The sequence below is a fragment of the Solanum pennellii genome, chromosome 6, assembly GCF_001406875.1.
Source record: "Solanum pennellii chromosome 6, SPENNV200".
NCBI lineage: Eukaryota > Viridiplantae > Streptophyta > Magnoliopsida > Solanales > Solanaceae > Solanum > Solanum pennellii.
This window is the reverse complement of record NC_028642.1, coordinates 1,962,949-1,986,968: the sequence shown is the minus strand read 5'-3', so window position 1 is coordinate 1,986,968 and position 24,020 is coordinate 1,962,949. Positions and strand designations below refer to the sequence as shown.

At 30.9% G+C, this 24,020-nt stretch overlaps 4 protein-coding genes and 1 pseudogene across 4 annotated transcripts; 3 read left to right on the top strand and 2 right to left on the bottom strand.

The window, feature by feature from the left end:
* Nucleotides 1–438: 438 nt before the first annotated feature.
* Nucleotides 439–924, bottom strand: LOC107021951 (S-norcoclaurine synthase-like). Its single transcript, XM_015222662.1, has one exon. The coding sequence runs from the start codon at nt 922–924 to the stop codon at nt 439–441; it is 486 nt and encodes a 161-aa protein (XP_015078148.1).
* Nucleotides 925–6,712: 5,788 nt separating this feature from the next.
* LOC107021950 (putative pentatricopeptide repeat-containing protein At1g12700, mitochondrial) lies at nt 6,713–10,775 on the top strand. Its single transcript, XM_027917841.1, has 3 exons — nt 6,713–8,711; nt 8,998–9,053; nt 9,924–10,775. The coding sequence occupies exon 1, from the start codon at nt 6,787–6,789 to the stop codon at nt 8,557–8,559; it is 1,773 nt and encodes a 590-aa protein (XP_027773642.1). The 5' UTR covers nt 6,713–6,786; the 3' UTR covers nt 8,560–8,711; nt 8,998–9,053; nt 9,924–10,775.
* Nucleotides 10,776–11,787: 1,012 nt separating this feature from the next.
* Nucleotides 11,788–14,953, top strand: LOC114077660 (annotated as a pseudogene).
* A 182-nt stretch (nt 14,954–15,135) lies between these two features.
* On the bottom strand, nt 15,136–19,430 carry LOC107023612. Its single transcript, XM_015224359.2, has 4 exons — nt 19,223–19,430; nt 18,696–18,809; nt 17,275–17,379; nt 15,136–15,671 (listed from the first exon to the last, which is right to left on the bottom strand). Exons 1-4 carry the CDS (start codon nt 19,323–19,325, stop codon nt 15,421–15,423), a joined length of 573 nt encoding a protein of 190 aa, XP_015079845.1. The 5' UTR covers nt 19,326–19,430; the 3' UTR covers nt 15,136–15,420.
* Nucleotides 19,431–22,416: 2,986 nt separating this feature from the next.
* On the top strand, nt 22,417–23,939 carry LOC107022729. Its single transcript, XM_015223321.2, has one exon. It carries the CDS (start codon nt 22,729–22,731, stop codon nt 23,719–23,721), a length of 993 nt encoding a protein of 330 aa, XP_015078807.1. The 5' UTR covers nt 22,417–22,728; the 3' UTR covers nt 23,722–23,939.
* The last annotated feature ends 81 nt before the right edge of the window (nt 23,940–24,020 follow it).

Below are 24,020 nucleotides of genomic sequence, written 5' to 3'. Positions count from 1 at the left end.
ATATTGATCGTTCATAAGCTATCATACTCACTTTTTTTCCCCTATTTAACCATATGATATTTGAATCTTACTGGCTTAACCACTTGAGTATGTTCTTTTCATAGATTAACACAATCTACACACACAAATATGGAACCAATTGTGTTGCATAATACATTGTACATGACCAACCCCTAAACAGAAAGAAACACAAATTTGTCAAAATACTAGAAACTATAGTAGCATCAATAATAAACAAAATTCACCTAATATGTTTATTTCCCAATTCTTTTTCATTGAAATACAAATAAAGCTTCAACCATTGACCAAACTCTTCATCAAAGTCGGACTAGAGTAAGATAAAGACGAGTTTTTTGGGTATATATGATTTTTGCTCGAACTAAGTATACATACGTATAATTCATCATAGTCTTCTGAATCTTGGATTCGCCTCTCCAATTAGGTGGAAGCTTGACCATCTTTGCCTTGAGTTAGACACTTTGCAACCACATTCATTATGGCCACAAAGGGTTGAATACTAACAAATGAGGCATTAGCTATTGCTTCTTCCTTGACTTCATACTCAATTGTTGATTTTGTGATACATGTTTCTTTACCTTTCTCTATGACTTCAAACTTAACTTTATAAAGTGTAAATCCAAGATCAAGAAGTCCACCTTCCACCACTTGAGCTATTTTCACCCTCTTATCATCATCAATAACAACAAATTTCTCTTTGTGAGATGTCAAAAGTGGTGTTCCTGGTGGAAATGTTACTCTGAGGACTGAATCAACACCACCATCACCTTCAAGTATATCGACGTTATGAACGATATTCGGAAGCTCTTTAACTACAATATGTGCTAGTTGAATAGTGCCATAGATTTTCCAAGCTTCATTTGCTGGCACATGAACTTCAATCTCTTCAGAAATTGTTCCAAACATGTTGTTTGTTAGAGTGAAAAATATAGTAGTTTTGATTATTGTATATTTTCCTGTTAATGTACACTAAGTTATATGTATATATATATATATATACATAAAAAAAGATAATATTTGGAGCATATAATTGTTAGGCCTTGCCGAATGAGTCTTATGTGATGTTGATATATGGCCGGCCAATTGTACCATCACACCTCACTATAAACGCCTCGTTCGTATCGAGATATTTTAAAACTTATGTAGAGACTGATACTATCTTCGTCGCATTTTAAATGTCATTTTTCGGATTTCAAGAATGAAACAAATCTCTCTTTGACCGTAAATTATTCATAGATCTTTTAAACAATTTGAATTATTAATTATTGTTACTAATAGCACTTTTTAAGTAGTTTACAAATATATAAACTTCATTTCAAATAAATTGAAGATTTTATGCGCAAATTTCTATCAAACTTAAACTGTTTGACTCTCAAAACATAAAGGGTGTCATGTAAATTGGGACAGAGGGAGTATACGTTTATTTGGATGTTAGAAAAAAAAAAGCAAAAAGAAAAACCTAATTTTCTAATGTAAAAATAACGAAATTATTAAAATTTAAAATCTTAAATAGTATTTATGTTTCAATAATTCAAAAATAAAGAAGGATAATGCATCAATAATTTTTGTCTAATGAAAATCAAATATGCGCGGATCTTTCAATGTAAATTACTATAATTACCAGAAAATATTGTAATATATAAAAGTTTAAAATATTTGATCAAAATATTAACCTATACTATTTCTGTATCTGGTTTTATAACAATAAAGAATTTATTATTTTATGAAAATAATGAACTAGCAATAAAATTGGGAATACTGTAAACTAAAATAATTAATATTTGATAAGGTTATTATAAAAAGGGCCATTTTTACAAAGATCCTACACCACTATTAATTAAATTATATAAGTATTAAATTATCTCCTAAACTACGATTTTGCAATATTAGTTATTTTCCTCATTTCCATTTAGTTGGCACGTCATAAAAAACTAACTTAGCATATGTATTTTTGTATATTTTGTGTCAATTAATAAAATTATATATAATAAGAATAAAATTATTAAAAAATAATAATTGATGTTAAAATAAATGTTATATCTATTTAAATGATTATAATTTTGTATATCGAACTTAAAAAGTACTAATTACTATACTAGCGAACAATTATCAGGAGTTAATCAGTTTGCCGCGATTGAGTTACTGAGAGTGAAACAGAAGACCTCGTGATCAGGGACGAAGCCAACTTATTATTTGGGAACGACTTTCGTGGAAATGAAAAAGTCCTTTATCGAATTGAAACTAATGACTTAAGACTCCTAGAAAACAAAAGAAGGAGTCAAAATAGGTTGTGAGTCTTGTTTTGTTTGAGTTAGGAATTAGGGGATTGAAATGAGTTTTGGTAATATTAAAGGAAATTCTTATATAATATATATGTTATTTGATTAATTACGCTTTCAAGTGTTAATTTATTTTTATTATCATATAGACATATTTTAGCTTTAATAACCATTTGATATAAATATATAGTAAAATTGTATTTAAATTGTATATTAGGTGAAGTTCTTAAGAAAATGTATAAAGTTATATTAAAACTGTATTAAATATAAACAATCGGTGGTTTGGTAGTGGTGTTACGGAAAGAAAAACTCTCAAAATATTAAAGTTGTGCTAATATTATATATATAAATATAAACTGCAGTTATAATACAACTCAATTTCAATATTATATATTATAAATTCGTTAGTAATTATTCAGAACAAATATAATACATTTTAAACGATGTAAATTTTAATTTAAATAGTATCCAAACGCTTGAAATTCACATACAAGACTTATATTATATTTGTATTAAGAATGTTTTGTCATATATTAGGTGAAAGTTCTAATAAAATGTATTAAGGTTATATCAAAATTTTGTATTAAATGTACAAAGTTGGTGGTTTGATTGTAATAGTGATTTATCGAAAAGAAAGAAGTGAAACTCTGAGAAATCATTACTAAATTTGTATTATAATTATATTAAAAAATAATAATTTTGTGGTAAGAAAAACTGAAATGTGTAGGAGTAAGAGATATGTTATAATCAGAAAATAAAGTTATATAATATATTATTTATGTAAATTACTCGAATTAAATTGTGTTAGGTTCAAAACTCAAAATATATTATTAATATAATTTAAAATGTAAAATATTTTTTTGATTTTATTTAATGAAACTTCGAATATTCAATGCATCGCGAAATCGTGATCCTTGCATCGAACATCAGATCGAATTATTTGAGGGAAGAACTGATATTGCATCGAAAAATTGACACCGAAAATTGAATTAGTTCAATTTAGTATTTATGTCTACCCCTAATAAGTTGTTCGATTTATGAAATGTCTCTCAAGTGTGCTAATAAATTATTCAATGATACGTAGTCAAATGTTAGAAAATTCATTTCTCATCAATAATCCAATCAAGAAGTTCGAACCCTTGTTTCAATTATTTCTTTAATTGAAATATATTTTTGTAACTTATTAGGGTATTACATTAGTAAATCGATTTGATCTGATTTAACAAACGTTGATATGATGGACTGATTTGTGCATACATGCAGAAAAGTTTTCATTATTATAGCGAATATTCCAAAAAAAATTAAATTAAACAAAGCATCTTTAACTTTTAATGTTGAAACCTTAAATCAAAATTAAATTTATAAGATATTTATTATTGATTTTTTATTTTTAACGATTCAATTTTTATTTTATCAATAAAAAATAGGGCAACTTTCACATATAGAGCAAACAAAAAATTCATATTTGTATGCTATAGCAAAATTTGCATAATTGCGCTCCATAGCAAATATATAATTGTGTAATTCGCTATATATATAAAATTGTATGATTCGCTGGCCTAAATTGTATAATTCGCTGGTCTCGCTATACAGATACAATTGTATGATTTGCTAGCCTAAATTGCATGATTCGCTAGCTTATTTCGCTGCAATATCTGTATAAAATTTGTTTTGTGTACAATTGAATCGAAGTAAAATGTTTGTATATTTTATAATTATAAGTGTATAGGAAGAAGATATATATATTTCTCTCGCTTTATACAAAAAAAGAAACACAATTTGCACTTCTGTTGTATAAAGCGAGAGAAAATTATATTTCACTGCAATTGTATAATTCACAAATTGTATAATTCGCTGGCCACTGCAATATTTGTATAAAATTTGCATTTGTATACAATTGAATCGAAGTAAAATATTTGTAAATTTGTATAATTAAGTGTATAGAGCGAAAATATATGTTTTTGCATGTGTATATACAAATATCTCTTGCTTTATACAATACAAAAACACAATTTATACACTTCTGTTGTATAAAGTGAGAGAGGCGAGCAGAGGGAGAGTGGCGAGCGAGAGTTTAGGGAGAGAGGCGACTGACAAATGTTGACAAACATTTGCTATGGGGCACAATTAAATCAAACAGTAGTTACTCAATTTATTTTAAATTATTAGTTTGCTATTATATACAATTATCCCTAAAAAATACTCATATAATTATATCCATGAACTATCAAAAATGATATACCTAAAAATTTCTTTATTGACCATTTTTATTTTAGACATAATTGTTCAAATTCTAGAAGACTCATCGATAAATTGAGGTAACAACATTTATTGTCTTGTTTTTGTCATAATTAAACGGGATAATGTACAAGTACCCCTCAATCTATGCTCGAAATCCCAAAGACACACTTATGCTATACTAAGGTCCTATTACCTCTGAACTTATTTTATAAATAATTTTCTATCTCTTTTCGATCTACGTGGCACTATCTTGTGGGTCCAGCATGTGTTGATATTTTTTTTCAAACACTGCCACATAGACTGAAAAGGAATAGAAAATTATTTATAAAATAAGTTTAGGGGTAATATGACTTTAGTATATTAAAAGTATCTCTCTGAGATTTCAGGCATAAGTTCAGCATGTGTTGACATTTTTTTCAAACTAGTGCCACATAAGCTGAAAATGGGTAGAAAATTATTTATAAAATAAGTTTAGGAGTAATATAACTTTAATATATTAAAAATATGTCTCTAAAATTTCATATATAAGATGAAGGACTAATTATGCATTTTCGCTGATTAAATAGAAGATTATACTAATTTGTGTCGAGAAAAGAGAAGGTGTGGCAATCTGTGGTCTGATAGTGGTGATTACGGAAAAAAACTCTGAAAATATTGAAGTTGTGCTAAAATTATATATATAAATATAAACTGTAGTTATAACACAATTCAATTTCAATATTATATATCATAAATTCAATAGTAATTATTCAAAATAAATATAATATATTTTTAACGATGTAAATTTTAATTTAAATAGTATCCAAATGTTTGAAATTCACATACAATACTTATATTATATTTGTATTAAGAATGTTTTGTCATATATTAGGTGAAGTTCTAATAAAATGTATTAAAGTTATATCAAAATTGTATTAAATGTACACAGTTGGTAGTCTGATTGTGATAGGTACTAAATTTGTATTAAAATTATATTAAAAATAATAATTTTGTGGTAAGAAAGACTGATATGTGCAGGAGTAAGAGATATGTTATAATTAGAAAATAAAGTTATATAATATATTATTTATGTAAATTACTCGAATTAAATTGTGTTGGTTCAAAACTCAAAATATATCATTAATATAATTTAAAATGTAAAATATTTTTTTTATTTTATTTAATGAAACTTTGAATATTTGTTGCATTGCGAAATCGTGATCCTTGCATCGAACACCATATCGAATTATTTGAGGAAAAAAATTGACATTTCAAATTGAATTAGTTCAATTTGATTTTTAGTATTTATGTTTACCCCTAATAAGCTGTTCGGTTAATGAAATGTCTCTCAAGTGTGCTACTAAATTATTCAATGATACATAGTCAAATATTAGAAAATTCATTTCTTATCAATAATCTAATTAAAAAGTTCGAACCCTTGTTTCAGTTATTCCTTTGATTGGATCATTAGCTAAAATATATTTTTGTAACGTATTAGGTATCCCATTAGTAAATCGATTTGATTTGATTTAACAAATGTTGATACGATGGACTGATTTGTGTATACATGCAGAAAATTTTTCATTATTATAGCGAATATTAATTAAATTAAACAAAGAACCTTTAACTTTTAATGCTGAAACCTTTAATTAAAATTAAATTTATAAGATACTTATTATCGATTTTTTATTTTTAACGATTCAATTTTTATTTTATCAATAAAAAATACTCATATAATTATATCCATAAACTATCAAAAATGATATACCTAAAAATTTCTTTATTGACCATTTTTATTTTAGACGTAATTGTTCAAATTCTAGAAGACTCATCGATAAATTGAGGTAACAATATTTATTGTCTTGTTTTTGTCATAATTTAACGGGATAATGCACAAGTACTATCCCTGAACTTATGCTATACTATGAACCTATTACCCCTGAACTTATTTTATAAATAATTTTCTTTTTCTTTTCGATTTACGTGGCACTATCTTGTGGGTTCAATATGTGCTGACATTTTCTTCAAACTAGTGCCACATAAGATAAAAAGGGTAAAAAATTATGTATAAAATAAGTTTGGGAGTAATATGACTTTAGTATATTAAAAGTATGTATCTGAGATTTCGAGCATAGGTCGAGGAATTAATAAAAGATTATACTAATTTGTGTCGAGAAAAGAGAAGGTGTGGCAACTACTCTGTTAATAATTTTAATACAAAAAAGTATGTGCAGGCAAAATTAGGTCACACAGCACAGAAAAATTGAAGATGGCAATGGAGATGAGGAGAATTTTTCTGCGGAAATGTAATGGTATTTGCTCTATCTCTTCGTTTCATATATTACATTCTTATTCTTCTTCACAGCGTAGTGAAGTAAAGGGTAGAGTTGGGTTAAGTAGTAGTAGCAATTTTGAGTGTTTAGATGATGCTGTTACTCTCTTCCATCAAATGGTTACAATGAAGCCTCTTCCTTCAGTTGTCGATTTCTCTAAGTTTTTTAAGAATATGATAAGTATGAAGCATTACTCTGCTGTCATTTCTCTTTTTCGACAAATGCAGAAATTGGGTATCCAAATTGATGGAGTCATTTTGACTAGTGTGATTAACAGTTATTGCTTCATGCATCGTGCTGATTGTGGATTTTGGGTGTTATCAATTTACTTAAAGAGTGGTTTTGCATTTGATGTTGTCATCTTTACAACCCTAATAAGGGGATTCTTTGCTGAAAACAAGGTTAAAGATGCTGTTGAATTGTTCAAAAAATTGGTTACAGAGAAGATTTGTGAGCCTGATGAAGTCATGTATGCAACCGTCATGAATGGACTCAGTAAAAGGGGTCATACTCAAAAAACTTTAAGTTTGCTACGGTTAATGGAACAAGGGAACACTAAACCAAAAACAATTAACTACAATATCGTAATAGATGCCCTATGCAAAGATGGGAACTCAGATACTGCTATCAACTTTTTGAATGAGATGAAGCAAAAAGGCATTCATCCAGACATACCAACGTATAATTCATTGATTGATAGTTTGTGTAAGCTCGGTCAGTGGGAAAAGGTTAAAACTTTGTTCTCGGAGATGGTGAACCTTAATATGTATCCAGATGTGCGCACCTTCAACATACTAACAGATGGACTATGCAAAGAAGGGAAAGTTGAAGATGCCGAAGAAGTAATAAAACAAATGGTTGAAAAGGGTGTCGAGCCTAATGTAATCACCTACAATGTGATAATGGATGGATATTGTTTGCGTGGTCAATTAGGTAAAGCGAGGAGAATTTTTGATATCTTGATAGATAAGGGCATTGAGCCTACCATTTTTAGCTATAACATACTAATAAATGGATATTGTAAGAAAAAGAAAATTGACAAGGCCATGCAATTGTTTTGTGAAATTTCTCAAAAGGGATTAAAGCCTAATATTGTTAGCTACAATACTATCTTGCAAGGTCTGTTTGAAGTTGGAAGAATTGGTGTTGCAAAACAATTGTTTGTTGGGATGGTATCTACTGGGCCGGTACCTAATTTATCCACTCATAACACTTTGCTTGATGGTTATTTTAAGTACGGACTTGTTGAAGAAGCTATGTCACTCTTTAATAAGTTGGAAAGAAAGACAGAAAATATTGATATTATATCTTACAATATTATCATTAATGGGTTGTGTAAAAACGGTAAACTCGATGAAGCTTGTGCTATTTTTGAGAAGCTTTCTTTAATGGGATTGATTCTGAATGTGAGAACATACAATACAATGATAACTGGATTTTGTCTACAAGGGTTGTTAGATGAAGCTAAAGATATGCTTAGAAAAATGGAGGGGGACAATTGTCTTCCAAACAATGTCACTTACAATGTTATTGTGCAAGGGTATCTTAGGTGTAGGAAAATAAATGAAATGGTAACTTTTATGAATGAAATGACTGGGAGGGGCTTCTCATTTGACGCAACTACAGCTAAGTTACTGGTAAAGGAAATAAGTGAGAATACTTCCATCCTTGAGATGATACCAAAGCTCCACACGGAAAAGAAGAAGTGAAAATTGCTATCGCTTGGTTTTTTCGGCTATGTTTTAAGCTTTGATACAGTTTTGTTTATCACCTCAAATGAAATTGAATCCAATGCAATTGTGGAAGATGAAATATGGCAATGAAAATGTTGCTTTGGCTTTCGGGCTGGCTTATCGAGGAGGTACATCACTGTTGATGTTTTGATTGTTTTTCCACTATTTTTTATCTTGGAAATCAGATATTACTGTTCTCTTGATATGAGAAATAGTGTGAGTTACCCTTATGTGTACATATTATAAGTTTAGGAATATCATATCCAATGCTATTTGTTGTCAACATGTAGTGTCATTTTCTATCTATTTGAGAATAAATAACAATGTCCTTCAATATATTGAGGAGTAGCATATTTCAGACAGGCACTCCATTATATGATGTCAATTTTATTTACGTGTGGGTTTGCGGAACAGGTTCATCACGGTCACGCCAGAAGCTGAAGTTCTGAAAGCGAAGCAGCTGATGATAGGTACTACTTTCTGCTTCTTTTCTTTTTTTGATGCCCTCTTTAGTGTATTTGCTTCATACACAAGAATATTTGCAATAATGTACTTATGATGGACATGAAGAGTAACAATTTAAGCCACGCCAAACAAAAGAAGAGATTATACAAGAATAACAATTTTGAAAGAACAAATTTTGGAATACCTAGCAAGACTACTGGTTTTTAACTATAAAGCACACAAAATGAAGAAGGAAAAAGGGAACACTGAACACAAGAGTAGTGCAGTAATAATTGATATCAATACAACCCTCCATCACTTATTCACCACAACAAAGTTGTCTGAGGATTTATCTTGATTCTCTAAGGCTGATGTACTGGCAAAGAGAATTGTATATCGTCTTCCTTACATGCTATCTGCAATGAAAATTACACTGGTCAAGTAATCGGAAAAAGAAAGAGAAGCTACTCCATTTTATGTGGCACTTCTTTTCTTTTTAGCATGTTTAAAATAGAACAACGCCTTTCCATTATTGAAAATAATTTAATTATAAATTTCCCATTTTACCTTTGATGACATGCTTTTATAGCCACAAATATGACATGGCACGTTTAAGACTAGAAGTTCCTTTCTTTTGTCAAACTCGGTGTCCAGTGAAACTCCACCGCATAAAACTAAATGGAATAGGTAATAAGTTCCGTCTATACTTACATATTTCCCAGGGTAAGAGCACTCACTATTTTTCACGCATGTTGCTTAAATAACGAGATATTATTCAGGCCAAGGACCTGTAAGTTTTCAGTTCTTCTCTGCCTGGTGGCTCTGATGTATTTCTCTGCTGACTGGTTCCTTGTCCAGCTTACACTTTAAGTTGCTTGACATGGATGTGACTGCAGGTGCTAGATTACATTGAAGATAGCGGTCTTGAGGAGATTGCACAAGGAAGTTCAAGAGCTTTAGGGTGTTTCTTTCTGGTCCATTTGCTCCAGGACCGAATGTATCCTTGATGAAGCAAGACCTTATAGCTGTCTCAGTGGGCTTCCCTAAGCTTCAGTCAGTTTTATACTTCTACCGCCAAATGACAAATGATGCCTTGGTTACTATTGCAAGGAACCATTGTAATATGATCCAATTTCGTTTGTGTGTATTATCAAACCTCAAACTCATGTAACCCTTGAAGCACTTGATGCTGGTTTTTGGGGCCATTGTTCAACACTGCAAGGAATTCCAGCAACTCTCTCTTTCTGGCCTCCTTACGGACCTTATGTTTGAGTACATCAGGGTCCATGCTAGAAGTTAGAGATGCTTTCCTTAGCTTTTCTGGGGGATAAGCATCTATGCCTCCACTACGTGCTCTCTGGCTGTGATAGCCTCGGCAAGTTGGAGATTAGAGACTGCCCCTTTGGCGATGAGGCTCTGTTATCCAACGGTGCAAAGCTGGAGACAGTGTAATCCCTTTGGATGTCTAAATTGTTCAGTATGTATCCTTCTAGCTCAGAAGTTGCCAGGGATTAATTTTGAAGTTTTAGACGGGAGGGTAATCCGGACACGAGACAAGAAAATTTCCCTGTGCATCCTCTAGTAACTTGTTCTTCTGGTGAAATGGTGTTGTCATGTACTTCTGAGCATCTATAGTTGAACTCTAATTGTAATTCTCTATGAAGAATAATGTGAACTAAGCCATTCATTTATATATCTCAAGTGCATATCATGACTTTGCAACATGATGCAAATGAAATCCCATTGGTTGTAACTTTCAAAAGGTATTTTATTGTTTTACTATTCTTTCTTCTACATTGATAAATCTGCTTTAATACTAAAGAGATTATTGCATCAAACAAATAAATAATACTCTCTTTGTCCTTAATTACTTATCCACATTTGAATTGACACACCTATTAAGAAAACAATTATTGACATAGTCAGTTTATCATTTTACCCCTATTAATTATGAAGTGGATGAATTCAAGAAATTCTATTTTTTTTTAAAGTACTTAAGTTAGCGTATAGCCCAAAAATGGAAAAATGACAGAAATGTCACCTATAAGTTCCATTATCTCCTATTAGTTTTACAAATCTCCAAAATCCCTCATTTTCGCGCATTAGATTAATATATCAATGCATCATATTAAAGTATCTCGCGAATCAGATTAGTGTATCATGTATAAAATATACATAAGATTAGTGTATCATGTATAAGATGTAATGTATTTTACTTAACGATTAATATATCTCGCGCATCAAATTAATGTATCAGCACTTATATTATTGTATCAGTTTGAGGGATCTATGTTATTATAAAATTATAAGGGCTAAATAGTAATTTTACTTTAGAAGTATGTAATTTCTGTCATTTGTCAAAAAAAATTTGTCTATTAGTAATAACCGTAAAAAAATAAAAAGTGGACAAGTATAGTATTATTTTGTCATCAATAATATCTTTTGATACTGATTACACATCCCGCAGATATTAATATTAGTTATACTTTCTCCGTCTCATTTTATGTGGCACTTTTTTCGCATTTCGAGATTCGAACAAGTTTATTTTTAACCGTATATTTTTCATACATGTTTTTAATATTTTGAATTATCTAATTTATAATACTCTTTACGTAGTTTACAAATATATAAATTTTATTTTTTAAAAATTAAAAATTTCATATGTAAATATTCGACCAAAATTAAATTGTTTGAATCTCAAAAAACGAAAATTGTTTGAATCTCAAAAAACGAAAAGTGTCACGTTGATCACTGACATTTCTTATTAGGTCACACTGAAAATTATTGAGCGGCAATGGCAATGAGCAGAATTTGTCTGAGGAATTGCAATGGTATTCTCTCTATCTCCTCTTCTTCACGCAGTAATTTTGAGTGTTTAGATGATGCTCTTACTCAATTCCATCAAATGGTTACAATGAAGCCTCTTTCTTCAGTTGTCGATTTCTCTAAATTATTTCAAAATTTGATAAATAGGAAGCATTACTCAAATGTTGTTTCTCTTTTCCGAGAAATGCAGAAATTAGGTATACCAATTGATGGGTTCATCTTGACTAATGTGATTAACAGTTATTGCCTTATATGCATACTACTGCTTGTGCATTTTCAGTGTTATCTATTTACTTGAAGAATGGCATTCCGTTTGATACTGTTGCATTTAACACCCTATTAAGAGGAATTTTTGCTGAAAATAAGGTTAAGGATGCTGTGGAATTGTTCAAAAAATTAGTGAGAGAGAAAACTTGTGAGCCTGATGAATTCATGTATGCAATCGTCATGAATGGGTTAAGCAAAAGAGGTCATACTCAGAAAATTGTAAGTTTGCTACGGTTAATGGAACAAGGTAAAACTCAGCCCGATATATGTATCTACAACATTGTTATAGATGCTCATTGCAAAGATGGAAACTTAGATGCTGCTATCAACATTCTGAATGAGATGAAACAGAAAGACATTTATCCCGATATAGTCACATATACTTCAATAATTGATGGTTTGTGTAAGTTTGGTCAGTGGGAGAAGGCTACAACTATGTTCTCTGAGATGGTGAACATTAATATGTATCTAGATCTGCGCGTCTTCAATATACTAATAGATGGACTATGCAAAGAAGGGAAAGTTGAAGATGCGGAGGAAGTAATGAGAAACATGGTTGGAAAGGGTGTAGAGCCTGATATATTCACTCATAGTATGATAATGGATGGATATTGTTTGCGTGGTGAAGTAGATAGAGCTAGGAGAATTTTCGATATCTTGATAGATAAGGGAATTGAGCCTACCATTTTTAGCTATAACATACTAATAAATGGTTACTGTAAGAAAAAGAATCTTGATGAGGCCATGCAATTGTTTAGTGAAATTTCTCAAAAGGGATTAAAGCCTAGTATTGTTACCTACAATACTATCTTACAAGGTCTGTTTGAAGTTGGAAGAATTGGTGTTGCAAAACAACTGTTTGTAGAGATGGAATCTGCAGGACTTGCCCCTGATTTATACATGTATGGTACTTTGCTTGATGGTTATTTCAAGTATGGACTTGTCGAAGAAGCTATGTCACTGTTTAATAAGTTGGAAAGGAAGATAGAAAATGTTAATATTATATATTACAATATTATCATTAATGGATTGTCTAAAAACGGTGAACTTGATAAAGCTCATGCCATTTTTGAGAAGCTTTCTTCAATGGGATTGGTTCCGGATGTGAGAACATACACTATTATGATAGCTGGATTTTGTCAACAAGAGCTGTTAGATGAAGCTAAGGATATGCTTAGAAAAATGGAAGACAACGGTTGTTTTCCAAACAATTTCACTTACAATATTATTTTGCGAGGATATCTTAGGTGCCGGAAAATAAATGAAATGGTAAGTTTTATGAAGGAGATGAATGGAAGGGGCTTCTCATTTGATGCAACTACAGCTGAGTTACTAGTAAATGCTATTAGTGAGAATCCTTCAGTCCTTGACATGTTACCAGAACTTCATGAGGAAATCAAGAAGTGAAAATTGTTTATCGCTTGGTTTTTTCAGCTGCAGTATGTGATACAATTTCCTTTTTATCCTTGCAAAAGGATTGACATCCAATGCAATTGCAGAAGTTGATGGCAATTAGAGCGTTGCTTGAGGTTTCTTAGGCAGACCTACTGAGGAGGTAATATTGAATTTTGATATTTTGAGTTCTATATCCGTTTTTCTTTTTCTCAATTGCACCATAAATATGAGAATAAAATGGTAATCTTATCGAGTTAAATATAACAATGTTGAGTTTCATTATGTGTTTTAAGTCTAGTAATATCATTTATCAGGTGCTATTTAGTCATTGAATCTAATAGGAAATACTATAGTTGCCAGATTTGTGTTCTTTCCATTTGGCCTTGTCTGGTAAAGCATTTTGCAGCCCTTGAATCCTTCATTCACTTCTCAAAATTGAGAATTTGACAGTGCATGTGTAAAACTTAACCAATCTCTCTATTTGTTTCCGAACCCCATATCTGTAATCGAGTTCATCAAAAATCCCCAATTTACATGGTTGTCACCTTCTATATCTCCAGCTTCATCAATAGCCAAGTGCTCCTTATCTTCTTCTTCTTTTTTTTAATCCAAAGCCTCATTGCTTGTCTATCTTTAGTGAATGCCAACTGTTTTCTGTCCAATAATTTTCTGATAAATTGCTTCGATCTTCTTGCCAGCTGTTTGGCTATAATTTATATACACTATCAATCAAACTAATGTATTTGAAATGTTTCAACTTTTTCGCGAGTTTAAAGCGCCAATTATCATTTGTTTTCTTTTTCTGCCTGGACTATCACTCTCTATGTATTAAAAAACAGACCTCAACAATCAATTTTTGCCTTTTCTACTTGAAAGATGGTGGTAGTTCAGGTAGAAAGAGAACACCTGACAGTAGAGGTGTGTATGATAGTTCAGTTCATGGAGGAGGAAAAGGAAACATCTTATAGTTGAGGTGTGAAACTCACAAAAAATCGATGTGTTTTTGACTATCAACTCTCCATTTTTCATGGGAGTTAAGGCAAGCAGTTTATGTTGCATATATATTCCTTGCAAAATGTTCGTTCTGTTGAAAATACTCTACTACTTTAAACACATCATCCTTTGACAAATGACAACTTCACTTGGAGAGCCTAATATGGCATTTATTCTACTCAAATGTATATTTAGTTGGCAATATCTTATCCCGGTAAATAGTGTGGATAACTTTTTGGATTTTGTTAGCTCCCTGTCTGCTTCATGTTTTGTTTGAAGCAACTTCTTTTGCTCTCTTGTAATCTTGCATTCATCTTAGTAGGGGCCTGTTGAGCTGGACTTACAAATAAAAGTTTATTACTTCTAGGTTTTAGTTTTATGTAAAATAGGAGTATTTTTTTATGTGTATGTTTTGAATTATAACTAAACTATGTGTTGCCTTCTACCAATAGTGCATATTGAGAGCTTAAGAGCTTAGGGCACCAGCGCCTTGTGGTCGAGACCTGTGCATATTGAGAACTTAGTGCACCAAGCTGTCTTTGCGCTCTTTAACCTATATAAATTATGTCTTTCCTGTAAATTTGCTAATCGATTTGTAGTATTATTTCGGCTTTCAGACTTGTTTTTGTCCCCTAAACAATATGCATGCATTATTTCTCTTATAACAATGATTTTTCATGCCTTAAAAGCTTTCTTTCAATTTATTTTGCCATAACATAGCAAATATTTATTCCAGATTTGTACTTTCCTTCAGTGTAACACAACTTGTGTTGTAAGCTCGGAAAAACATTGAACACCCATCAAATGCTTTGCCATTTTCTGTTTCTACGATCTGTGCGGCAACTGCACTAAAGTGTCTCAATCAAAAGAAAGGATATCGAATTGGAAGTAATATGCTGATTTGTTTCTCCATCATGATTCCTTCTTCAGATTGTGGACACTTCTGTATAGCTCCTCTTCCCGAGCACGCTTTGCAGCAAGAGCTTCCTCGTCAAGCACTTGGATAGGCGACCATTCAGGAAGTTTTAGCCAATCATCCTTCTTATTGACCAGAGAGTCGTAGTAGCTTCTCAAGGCTGGTTTTACTCTTATAGTAGCATAATCAACGGTTGTTCCCACAACTGCAAACATGACAGAATAACGAACAGCACCAAGTTGACCACCTGATAATCATCCAATAGAATCGGTCAGCTATTTATCAGGTTCATAGAGATCAAGCACGATCACTAGTACGTCTTGAGAGAAACATATCAGAAATCATAGATTTGAAAAGCATAGATGAAATGTTGTCATCAAAAACTTCAGCTCAAACTGCATCCAAACTGAGCTTGATTCAACTAGTAGTATCGGTAATAGGAAAAAGAGATACAAAATATACAAATATTCCAATATCGCATAGAAAGTAAGGGAAATATATTGTGACTTTGTGGGTTTCAAATCCAACCACAACAACAAACACAGTGAGATCCCACAGGTTGGGTCTGGGGAGTGGAATTAGAGAGGTTGTTTCTGAAAGACTCTCGCTTGTGGGCTTCAAACCCAAGAAATAAAATATCAAAAACATAAGCAAGGGTAAACATGACCAACGTAGAGCACTTTCCAGATTACAGAGTAAAAGCTACAATCTTAACTGGTCTCTTTGCACAAGTATTTATCTAACATAGCTATGAGATTAAACAAAGCTTCTGCACCATGAGAATACAACTTTATATTGAACTGATAAAAGGTATGATACATACAAGAGTTCTATCGATAGTATCGAAGCCATAATAAACTTTAAAAGTAGATGTGCTGAGAACAATTATTTTGAATTAATATCACAAAAATGTCGGTGCCAACCCAACTAATTTGGGACAGGGGCTAGTTGTTATGTTGCATGACCAGAATGTTGAAATACAAATGCATAGAGTAACTGTTGTTCACCAAACTACAGAAAATCGAAATACTTCCCATAATCATTGGATCACAAACTAAAGTGAGCATAACTAGCTCGTTTTTTTAAGTTGGATCTAACAAAACATCTTCAGCATATTTTAACTGATGCTTGGATTCATAAATTGAGCAAGAGGCCCATTAGATTTGCCACCCAAGGGTGTATCCTACTGGTCAATAAGGTGGGAGGAGAACGAGGTCTCAAATTCAATCCCAGTAGGTGAACTCTTACCATCGACCTAAACCTGACCTTAGTGGGCAAAGTTACCCAATACTTGTGCTGGTGGGAACGGTACTCAAGGGAATAATCGCGTAAGCTGGACCAGACACTACAGGCATTAAAAACTTTGGATCCAACATCGAAATTCCAACAACTCTCCACGGAATCATTTTATATGGAATGCAAAAATATCACTCGCCTAAGAACTTCTTGCCAGGAGTCTCTTCCACTTTTTTGATCTTTTTTATATATGATGCAAGGTTCCTCCAATCTTGGTCTCCTCTCAAATGGACATGTAAGAGACTTTTTTCCGTTAAAGATTTTTAAAAAAAGGCAGTAGTGAACAAATCTAGCTGCCCTGATAAGCAAACAAACATGACCATGAAAAATCAGCAAAGGGGCTCGCTCAGTGAAACTATTTGTACCATGATTATTCATAAACATAACCGTTTTTTAAAAAGTAACTAAATATCTAAACACATGATGTCATTAAAAAGAAAGACCACATGTCTAATTAATGTCTAAATTAGCCTATCCTGCTGGAGCCTTTGATGCGCTGGCGGCTGCGCACGCACACAAGAAACACATTGAGGAGAGAGAGTTGCAAATTTTACCTTGCAGACGTCCAAGTATAGCACCACTACCAAAACCTCCAATAGCTGAGTTCAGCAGATCATCAGGCTTTCCTGTTCTACTTGCTCTTACGAACTCACGAGCACCTGCCACACAAATAAAAAAGAACATATATCAACTTCAGATTTATGTGCCATTGGACACAAACAACATCACGATACTGAAACGGCTATGATCACTCTTTTGACTAAACTTCACCCATGGGCTTCTAAGAAATAGACGATCTTAAGTGGAATCAACGTCCCAAGTCCAGAGCCAGGTTTTTGATATAAAGTTGCAGTATGAGAGTCCATTGTGCAATGAAGACTGCATAAATTATGTGGATTAATTTGTTGTGGATAAAGCTGTTATAAACATTTTGAACATGTCTGTAAGAAGATGAGTTTATTCATGACAGCTAAATTTGTGACAAAATTAACATCACCAAAAAAGTGGAGTGTTCAAGAATAAAATATGTGAGGAAAGCAGATGAGGTGAATAAGATTGTCACCTGTGGAATCTGAAAGATGCAAACTTATGAAGCAGAAATCTGAACAGAATACCAGATTATTGGCTTTCAAATTATAAACGGCATAGAGGAGAAATGAATAATACAATCAATCAAGTAACATCACTCCCATGTTAGTGGAAGTTGGCTTGAATTCTTTGTCTCCATTCTGCTCCATTCAAATTTATTCATTCTAAAACTAAGATTGCCTTTTAATAGTAATTAGGGGCTCTCTATTCTCTAAACCGGTAAATCTCCCGTCATTCAAATCTAACCAAAATAGAAGGACTCCTAATAAACACGGGATCTAACATATGTGCAATATAGCAACATAAATCTTTATACCGACTAGTGTTTTTTTTAAATGAGAATGGTAACTTTTTCTTCTATTTATCCCCAGGTATACTACATCAAAGTAGCCCCCCTTCCAAAAGTATTACAAACTAAACAGACTCCATACCGACTAGTTTTTATAACTGTGGTACAACAAGAAGCTGGACTTATCAACCAAAAAAATAGAAAATAACACAAACCTAGAAGCCCAGTAGGTGGAATCTGCTATTGTCAGATCGACGGGTGATTTAACAATAGAAAAATGTTGCGAGCGTATTTGAACCAAAAGGTGGATGAAGGATAATTTTACATCATTTACTAATTCATAGTGATATTTTTTGGCCCTTTCCTATTTCCATTTTGATGTTGCTGGGAGAAAATGTTGCAAAAAGGGGAGGGTCAGAGAAAATAAGCAAATCTGTAGTACTAAAACAGCACACAACGTGGCCTACCATTTTCAACATCTTGGAAACAACATGTCTCCCCCAAACCAAATTCCAAAATCAAATTCAACTCAACACAAGTCTTCATGACATGATTAAGGGATATAAAATTTTAAAACAAGTAAAAGAGTGAGATTACCGCAATAACATGCAGTGACGATAGCAAAATTCGTTGCATAAGTCGCACAAATGTTTGCTAAGCCATGAACTTTCCGGTGCTTTGATACCAAACCAGCTCCTCCACCAGCCACCCCTAAATTCCATACCAAAAAAAAAAAAAAGTTACAAATATAAAAATAACTTATCAAAAATAACAATAAACTTAGATGAACAAATCAATTGATCAAATAACTATCTCAAATAAGTTTGACATCGACTATTTAAAATTTGCCCGCAGGAATCCGGTAGATTTTGCTCAAACAGTGTATATGCGTTAATAAATTCATTAAATTTATACATATATTAACTTTAGCACCCAGTTATTATCACTTAAAATCGTCCTAAAATTCAAAATACATAAAAATTGAAATTCTGGCTTCGCCTATGAGTATATTCATTTCATTTTCACTGTATTTTCGATCGATTTAATCACGTACAAGCTCAAAATATCAATTTAAAAGCGTAAATCGAATTAAAATTAGGGTTTCCGTGAGAACTAAAAAGTACCAGCTAAGAGAGTCGGAAGAAGAAACCGTTCCTTCCAATCTGATGATGATGAAGACGCAGATGAAACTTGTTCTTGTGCATTACTTTTACGCATGGAATCCATTGATTCTCGATTTCGATCTTCTGGTGAAAGTTGATCGGAATCGGAGAGATTTGAGTGACCCGAAACGAAATAAGGAGGACTGAGTTTTGGATTAAAAGAACCGGCCCAATTAAAAATGGGCTAGTCTAGATAAGAATTTGGAAACTTACATAAATATACTATAATTAAATATCACATTTGTATGTTATACCTATAGTTTGTATAATTGTACTATATAGCAAATTTTATATTTGCTATGGAGCTTTTGATTTGTATAATTCGCTACAAACATCTAATTTTATACGAAATTTTTGATTTTGTATAAATTCATTTATACATTGTAATTTGTATAATAAGATTTATATTTATATAATTTTAAGTGTATATGACGAAAATATATATATTTATATTTGTATATACACTTTTCTCTCGCTTTATACAAACACAAACACTTTTTATACATTTTATACCTAAATATATAAAATGACTAATTGAATTCCGGAAATGGTTAATTCTATATATCGAATCAGATGACAAAAAAAAAAGATGTTTGCTGCGAATTGCAATTAAAATAAACTATGGCTATAACATTTAATTTGAATTAATAATTTGTTATTTCATACAATTTTCCTATTTATAATACATGTTTAATACATATTACAAAGACCAACTTTTTATTCACATATATACAAGTTTTATTGATGGATATTACATTATCATACATTCTAATACACTTACAATACAATATGTCAAATTCTTATCAAACAAACCTAACATATTCTAAAAAACGATTATAATACATATATATTGCATACATAATTCATTTTTAATACACATTGCAGATTTAACATAACATTGCTATGTATTGCTATAAATGATAATAAATAAATAAAAATTTCGCTAAAATTAGTAATTATTTATTAAAAAGGTACCCATCCAAATAATTTTTCTTTAGAATTTTCACGACATCACGTAGGTAACTGTTAATACCTTTCATCTTTTTAGGTGGGGACAATCGAAAAAGTATTCCTTCTATTCCAATTATTATATATATTACATTTTTTTAGTCTATTCAAAATAAAATATCATTTTTTTTACTATTTAAAAATTCTTATTTTTAATAATGTTGATGTGTACATCTTAACTAGTTGTAGCACTAAGCTAACTAGTAATTATGCACTTTATATTCTTTATTATCACTTTTGGATACATAATTAGGAAAGGAGATAGTAAATATTACACACATGTAAAATGTAATTGACTAACTAGATAAAAGTTGAATCATATAGGGGACAAAGATGAAAAAACTAGTGAAGGAAGGTACCTTTTTCTACATAAGTCTCTTGGATGCTTCAATTATGGAATTAAAATGATAAAATTAAATGTTAGTCCTTCAATTTTTTAATTAAATTTGAGCATATATTTAACAAAAAAAATTAAAATATAAATATATAATCAAAATTATCGAGTTCAATATAAATTTGTGAAATCATTGTTCAGGGCAAATATCACATTTGAATAAAGGGCAAATAGTATTGTATTGTATTTTATATTTTATATTATGTTTAATGAATATAACATTTGTATATATTATATTGTTCTCTGTCATTATAGCACAACAATAGTTTAAAAGTCAAACCTATAAAAAAAAAAAGTAGATTACGAGATAGAGCTATTATAAATAGATTAAATTTATTTAATAAATAAAAATAAAATGAAAATTATTAATTAAAATGACAATGCGATTACACCAAATTAATCATTACACATAATGAAATTTTTCATTATAATCTAACAATAAATTTAATAATATATTATAATAAAATTTAAGTAATAATTAAAATAAATATTATATTTTAAAATATAATATCATAGATAACAACTATCCAAACAAGCAGAGGGAGAGTCAAAGTTAATAATTAAAATGGTAACAACAGACATTGTGGGACACTCCTTTTTATATATATATATAAAAATATATATAAGGAAAATAAAAGGGTGTGGTATATATGGTAATGCAATGAGTAGAAATTGAGTGGATTCCATGTGAAATTGCTTCAAATTAGCCTCCTCAATTACACTCTATGTTAACCTCTTTTCACACTTTAATGATAAAGTCTTAAGATTTTTTTTATTTTTTAGAATTTATATATATTGAATTTCTAGAATTTCATGTATATACTTTTTTAAAATTTTAAATTCCTTAAAAAAAATGAACCATTTAAAGTAAGCAATTTATATCATATTTTTTCTTTTTTATTCGAATTTGTGACTAACAACATGAGCAAACTTACATCGAAAAAGTTATGTTTACTCTTTATTTTTATGTGTATAATGTTGGATTATAATAAATTTAAACACAGAAACTTGATCATTTATTATTGTTTTACTACTTCTTTATTAAATTCTTTTCATTTTTTATTATTTTATTATTATGAACTCTCTAGGAATATATTTTTATTATGCAAATTCTATCTATAAGTGATCTGATTATATCTATATATTGTATATTGTCGGTTAATAAAATTTAAACTCGAAAACTCTATAATTTCAATTATTTTTAGTAATATGAGTAATAAAACAGAAAATAATGATTTCAATTTCCAATCTAGTGTGGATAAGTAATTTTCAAGAGAAAACACAATTTATTTGGTGGTTAAGGGAAAAGAAAAGTTTCCAAAGGAAATGATATTTCTCCTTCCATTGTTAGTTTAGGCAAAACTTCAACAAAGAAAAAAAAACAAATTATTACTCCCTCTCTTATTTTAATTTTTTAATTTTAAACTTTGCACGTCCGTTAATAAATAATAATTAATATAAATATTTTATTATAATACTTATATTAACTGATAAATAATCTTAAATTTTGAAAATAAATAATTAATATTAAAAATAAAATATGAAAAATATATTTTTTTATATGCTAAAATTGACGAGTAAAAATACGGAACAAAGGGAATATTTGGTGGTTATAGAAGTAAAGTTTCAAAGGAAATGATGTTTCTCTCCCTTTATTATTACTTCACTTTTTAGATTCTCACACAACACATTACTCCTTTATTTACTTTCACAATCACACAAACATTTTTATGCCTAAACAAATTTAGTAAAAACCAAAATATCATCAAATTCTCCTTCTTCCCCTTTTCTTTTGTTCACCTTCAAATTTTCAATCAATTTAAGTTACATATACTAATTTCCCTTCTTCTCCATTATCTTCATTTTCTTAATACATACAGCATATATAAGTTTATCGATATCGAGTCAGGAGATTATTCTTTTGATCTCCAACAATAAAAGAGTGTTGATTTTAATGAACTCATTTTACAATCTCGTCTGTGAATCAACACAATCGAGTGGTTCATTCTGTAGATGCTCAAAACAAAATATTGTCATACGAGAGTGATTTTTGGAAGAAAAAAAAATGTCGGAACTGAGACTTCAGTATTTTCAACTTATCAAGTCAAAATTCTTCTACTTATGTTCTTTCATTATCTCTCACCCTCTCTACTTCTCCTACTTCATTTTCTTCTCTCCTTACATCCTTAGACTCCTTTCATTCCTCTCACCACTCTTCATCACAACTACCCTTTTGCTCCTTACCCTTTTCACCATCTCTCCAAGTCTCATTCTCCACAACAACACGAAAGGATTAACACGAAATGACGATGAAGTAGTCCTCGAGGAGTTGGAGGAATTTGAAGCCTACAAAGTTGTGTTTGGCGCGTCCAAAGTTGATCATCAAGAAAACCATGTCGAGTTCTTGGACTATAAATCAGCTGAGGAAAGTGAATCCCTTATTCTTGGTCAGTTGGGAGGTGAAATGGAGAGTACTAAGCATGTCATAGAGGAGAAGACATTGGAAAATTTCTTCAATGAAGTTGATGAATTTGAAAACACCACTTTGAGTCATAATGTGGAAGTGAAGAAAGTAGACAAAATGATTGAAAAACAAAAGAAAGAGGTAGCTGTGGGAAATGAAGTTAGAAAAAAAGTTGAAAATGTGGGAATTGGTTATGGATCAATGAGGAAAGAAAAAGAGTGGAAAAGGACATTGGCATGTAAACTATTTGAGGAAAGGAACAATGCTAGTCATAGCAATAGTGAAGGAATGGACATGTTGTGGGAAAAATATGAAATAGACACCAACAAAAACAAGGCAAAAAGGGACAATAATGTAAAGAAGATGAAAAAGAAAGCAGAGTTGAAAGAATATGATGAGGATGAACAAGAAATGAATGATCAATTGTGTTGTTTACAAGCCTTAAAGTTTTCAGCTGGAAAAATGAATTTGGGCATGGGAAGGCCTAATCTTGTCAAGATTTCAAAGGCATTTAAAGGTTTTGGATGGCTACATCATGTGGGGAAGAGTAACAAAAAGGTGCATTGTGGTGATCTAAGTTGCTCAGACTCCTAAAAATGTCAAATAGTGATGCGCGTTGAATCTCCAAAAATTGATAGGCGGAGTCTATGAAGTAAGTTTAGATATAAGGTGAACAATGTCTCTAGTATTAAATATGCTTTGAAGATAACTACACCTACTTGTCAAGTAGAGTACTTCTTGTTTTAGTCCTTCAGTCTTATTCAAGCATAGTAATCTATTATAATGTTTTCTACTTTTTTACCATTTGGAAACTTATTTATCGACTTAATTAATCCACCACGAAAACCCTATCACAATATTCTATTTAAGACAAGTACATGCAAGTCTATGGG

Excerpts from the sequence above, each read along its gene's own strand:
- LOC107023612 (XM_015224359.2), bottom strand. The coding sequence starts at position 19,325 with ATGGATTCCATGCGTAAAAGTAATGCACAAGAACAAGTTTCATCTGCG. Across the intron at positions 18,810-19,222 it reads TCTTCCGACTCTCTTAGCTG|GGGTGGCTGGTGGAGGAGCT; the intron begins GTACTTTTTAGT and ends TATGGAATTTAG. Across the intron at positions 15,672-17,274 it reads TATACTTGGACGTCTGCAAG|GTGGTCAACTTGGTGCTGTT; the intron begins GTAAAATTTGCA and ends GATGATTATCAG.
- LOC107021950 (XM_027917841.1), top strand. The coding sequence starts at position 6,787 with ATGGCAATGGAGATGAGGAGAATTTTTCTGCGGAAATGTAATGGTATT.
- LOC107021951 (XM_015222662.1), bottom strand. The coding sequence starts at position 924 with ATGTTTGGAACAATTTCTGAAGAGATTGAAGTTCATGTGCCAGCAAAT.
- LOC107022729 (XM_015223321.2), top strand. The coding sequence starts at position 22,729 with ATGTCGGAACTGAGACTTCAGTATTTTCAACTTATCAAGTCAAAATTC.